We start from the raw sequence: 4,910 nt of genomic DNA on the forward strand, positions 1-4,910 counted from the left end.
CCTGCCACTGCCTCACCACCCTCATAAAGAAGTTCTTCCTTGTGTCTAATCTAAACCTACCTTCTTTCAGTTTAAAGCCATTATGCCTTGTCCTATCACTACTACAGGTGGAGTCTCACCAGAGCGGAGCAGAGGGCCAGAATCCCCTCCCTGGACCTGCTGGTCACGCTGCTTTGGATGCAGCACAGGATACGGTTGGCTTTCTGGGCTGTGAGTGCACCTTGCCTGGTCATATTGAGCATCTCATCAACCAGCTCTCCCAAGTCCTTCTCCTCAGGGCTGCTCTTGATCCATTCTCTGCCCAGCCTGTATTTGTGCCTGAGATTGCCCTGATCCATGTGCAGGACCTTGGACTTGGCCTTGTTAAACTTCATGAGGTTTGCACGGGCCCACCTCTCTAGCTTGTCCAGGTTCCTCTGGATGGCATTCCCTTCCCTCCAGCCTGTCGACCGCACCACAGCTTGGTGTCATTGGCAAACGTGCTGAGGGTGCACTCCATCCCACTGTCCACATTGCCAACAAGGATGTTAAACAGCGCCAGTCTCAATACCGACCCCTAAGGAATGCCACTCATCACCGGTCTCCATTTGGACATTGAGCCGTTGACCGCAACTCTGTGAGAATGACCATCCAGCCAATTCCTTATCCACCAAGGGGCTCATCTGTCAAATTAATGTCTCCCCAATTTAGAGACAAGGATGTCATGCAGGACAGTGTCAAATGCTTTGCACAAGTCCAGGTAGATGACATCAGTTGCTCTCCTGTTATCCACCAACACTGTACCCCATCGTAGAAGGCCACCAAATTTGTCAGGCACAATTTTCCCTTAGTGAAGCCATGTTGGCTGTCACCAATCACCTCCTTATTTTCCCTGTGCCTTAGCATAGTTTCCAGGAGGATCTACTCCACAATCTTCCTGGGCACAGAGGTGAGACTGACTGGTCTGTAGTTCCCTGGGTCTTCCTTTTTTCCTTTTTTAAAAATAGGAGTTAGGTATACCCTTTTCCACTCAGTGGGAACTAGCCAACTAGTCACCTAGACTTTCACTATAGCTCAAGACAGGCATCAGTATAAATAAGTGAAGACAGATGAGCATCTTCAGGAAAGTGATCCCTCCCATCCTAAAAAAGGCAGTTCCAGAGGGCAGTTTATCTCATTCTGTCGGCTATAGCGGGAACCTAGACAACTAATTTAGACAGCATATATAACAGCTGAACAAACTACATTTAGTGACATGAACAGCCTCCAAACGCACAGATGTACAGCAGTGCAAAACCAAACTTTGCTGTTTATCTTACTAATTAGTCTAAGTCTTAGCATTACATTGCATTTCACCCCAATTATTTGCAGGAAGTGCAATACAAAAACATATACTTGCCTTTCAAAACGCTCAGTCCCCAGCTGTCTTTTCATGATATCCAGTTCCAACTCTAGCTGAGCTGCTCTATTTCTGAGCTGAGTAAAATCTCGACTCTGCACGGCACTGTAAAGTCCATACACTTTAATTAGATAGCAACGATAATCCTCCAAGTATGTTACCAAATACAGTTATCCAAAATTAAAAGGGCAGCTATACCATGCAAATGAGATAAAGAAAATTTTTTGGAATAAAATATAACACTACACAGCAAAGTCTATTAAGGTATAGCTGAGGAATCAGAAGCAGGTTTTTTGTATCTTCTGCTGTTAGGGTAACCAAAGTACATCAGCCATTTGAAAATGCAGCTAGATACAAAATCATCTCTGTGTATAAACACTTGGGACGAATGAAAAAACCTGCAATATTCTCCTGGTCATTTACTCACAGTTCATTTTCTGCTAAAGAAAGCTGTTCCTTGAGAAACTGAATTTCAGAGTCTTTTTCTCGCTTTGCTATCTGTGACTGCAACTCTTTCTCACGACTGGACATAAGCAAAGATTCCAGGTTTTTCATAGATGCTCTTTCATTTCCCAGTTGTTTTTTCAGCAGCTGTATTTCAGAATGGGATGACTTACACCTGTTCTGCAGCTAAACAAAGATTTTAAAGTTTTAGATACATGTCTGTTAAGTTTACTGGCTATCTAGTATGGTAACCTTTTTATTTTTAAAAAAAAAAAAGAGAGAGAGAGAGAAAAGAAAAAAGGAAGTCTAGGATCAATGACCAAAATTTGCTCTCACTCCAAGAAAGATGGATGATTAATGTTAGATTTGCCCTCAGTCAAAATCCTGTGTCAGATTTATAAATTCACCCAGTGTATATATCTGAATATAAATGTACTTGATACAAATGACAAAATGCTATTAAATACACGGGTCAACGGACAGAGACTGTAGACAGAATCATTAAAGAAGAGGAAGCAAGTTTTACATTTTGTTGAGGCAAGAAACTACTGATTAACCATTTGCATGCAGGAAATGACACCTAGTATAACAAACCAATATCTATATCACCAGCAGAGTGAGATTACACTTGTTTTATTTAAAGGAGCATCAAGAATGAATCTGGGGAGAAAGGGAAAATGAGTAAAATCTTAAACAAGAGATTAAGTATATATCTTGGAGGAACCTAAAAAAGAATACCCACAAAACCTAGTATCTTCCACTGCAAAGGAAGAATGGGTGTACCTGAGACATAACTACACAAAAAGAAATAAAAATTCCAGAGATTATAAGTCAGGAAAATCTGTATTGAGTCAGTTACAGAGACACAGAAAACTGTTTTAATCTCAGTGTAAGTTAGATGCTATTTTTCCTTCATCTTTTCATGCATTTTAGTATGTCTAACTGAGTTCATTTGGGGTGCTGCAAACACTTTTATCTGTATTTTACTCAAGCCTAGTTTACCTTAAGCACAATAATGCTCACCCAAAGGTCATGGTAAATCTATGTACTGAGATGTCTTAAAAAACATCCCACCTCTCCAGCACATCCCTCAGAATTTTCAGAGGATAACCACTTGTGTGTTCAAACAAGGAAGATACTGAGAGAATTCAGGTCATAGGCCAACAGGGAAGGAAAAAAAAAGAACAAAAAAAAGCATTTTTCAATTTTCCAAAGCAAAACTCAATTTTTTTTTGTTTTACCAAAGTTTTTTTCAGTTTGAAAGATCCAATTTTCTGCTGTCAATCAAAAATTCAGTTCCTTTGCCCATAAACAGTTTTGATATTCTGCTTTTGCATTTCAGAAAAAACGAATACTGAAAACTGTAGACAGCATAAGTTATAGGAAAATAAACAGTATTAGAAACACTAAAAGAACAATATTATTCAGCATCAGGTTTAGTTTCCACTTCTGAATATACATACGCCGCAATCTAGTAATGCGGATTTCTGCATTGGAATACTATGTAAAATAAGAGCCCTATCTGAAGGTTATACATGGCTGACAAAAGACTACTGGTTGAAAGGTATGAAAAAATTAGTGAAAATGTCCCAACTTCAGACTTTTCTCCAATTCCCCAACTGCATTTCTGCATTTTTCTCTCCTGAAACTGTTGCTGCTCTCCACAGTCCCAGCAAGCCCTTTCACTGACAATCTCACAGAAGGATCCAGGAAGCCTTAGTCACATTAGATCTCAAAAAAGGCTTCAGACAAATGTCATATGCTAAAACTCTTCCCTATTGAAAGCATTGTAGAGGATTCCACAAGCATACAAAAGACATCACACACATTTGGCTGGAACAAATAACCAACTGTCAAACAGTAGCTTTACCCATGGTGTATGGAAAAGGTGTAAAGGTTAAAAGAGAATGCTGGAAGCCTGTAAAGAACAAGAAATTATCTCAGCTGGAGCAGAGGATGGGCAGGACAGTGACAGAATCATACTGAAAATATCTGAATAATCTGAGTATGTATGAACAATCTTTCAGAGTTTATGCAAGCTGAGTTTTTAAAAATTTGCCTATCAAACATTAAGTTTGTAGCTTTTGTAAACATCAAGGTCAACAGAAATTGATCTTCAAGGGAAAGTAAGGAAGATCATTAAAGAGATATTGATGCTTCCTAAAACAGTTAAGCATTTTAAAGTCCACATCAAGTTTCTTTGTCAATAAACTACTCCAGCTATTCTGCTTACTCAGTGAGTAGATGTAAAATCTGGGATATCTTTCAAGAAAACAACCAGTCATTTTAAGTCCTGACTTTTGAGTAGTCATAGTAAAACCTTGCAAAGCAGTGTGCTTTTCAAATAGCATACAGCATCCACCCTCTGAGGAATGCCAAATTAAACATTCAAAAAATTGAAATGCTAATCATCAATAAGGATTTCTTTGACCATTCCAGATCCCAAAGTAGATTTAGATCCCTTAAGTATGATATTAACATAAACTTATTTTTCTAACATGTTCCACATACGCTTTCTACCTTCTCTGCTGTGGAAGTTAACTGCTGATTTAACCGTTCTTTGACTGCATCCAGTTTAATGCAAAGTTCTTGTGCAGATGTGAGATTTGCAAGTATGCAGACTCTCTCTCAATGTATGTTTTGAAGCTCTCCTTCCATTTTCACAAGAGACTGGCTTAAGGCAGAAATCGTAGATTTGTTTGCTGCTTCTGTTAAATGCTACAGTAGAGCGGTATCAGATAATCAAAACTCTACTGCAAAGAAAATTTAAAACTGCTTCCAAAATCCTTCAAAAATATCTCTATGTAATTGTGGTGAATTTTAAGAGGCAGCAATCATTTATTCTGGAATCAACTTTAAATTTATTTCTTTAAATAACTCCCGCATATAAAAACTAGAAGAGAAGAGTTCTTGATTCTGACAGCAAAATCAGCTACGACATTTGAAACTCTATTCCTAGAATTCTACTCCCTCCGCAGAGCTAATAAGGTTCAAAATTCTGCCACAGGCTACATTTCATTTTCAGATGAGACCCTCTTATTTTAGCAATAAAATGTGTTTTTGCATGTAGATGATCAGTGAATGCCGA

The 4,910-nt window shown here is 38.7% G+C and overlaps 1 protein-coding gene across 1 annotated transcript in view; it reads right to left on the reverse strand.

Annotated features, from left to right (window-relative positions):
* Positions 1-1,378: 1,378 nt before the first annotated feature.
* TSGA10 (testis specific, 10) overlaps positions 1,379-4,910 on the reverse strand; it is a gene marked incomplete at both ends in the record, with an annotated part of 21,012 nt that continues 17,480 nt past the window's right edge. The window contains 3 exon segments of the mRNA XM_009701927.1: positions 1,379-1,483; positions 1,806-2,008; positions 4,334-4,540. Coding sequence (XP_009700229.1) covers positions 1,379-1,483; positions 1,806-2,008; positions 4,334-4,540 — 515 coding nt within the window.

Source organism: Cariama cristata, unplaced genomic scaffold (assembly GCF_000690535.1).
Source record: "Cariama cristata isolate BGI_N322 unplaced genomic scaffold, ASM69053v1 scaffold4076, whole genome shotgun sequence".
NCBI lineage: Eukaryota > Metazoa > Chordata > Aves > Cariamiformes > Cariamidae > Cariama > Cariama cristata.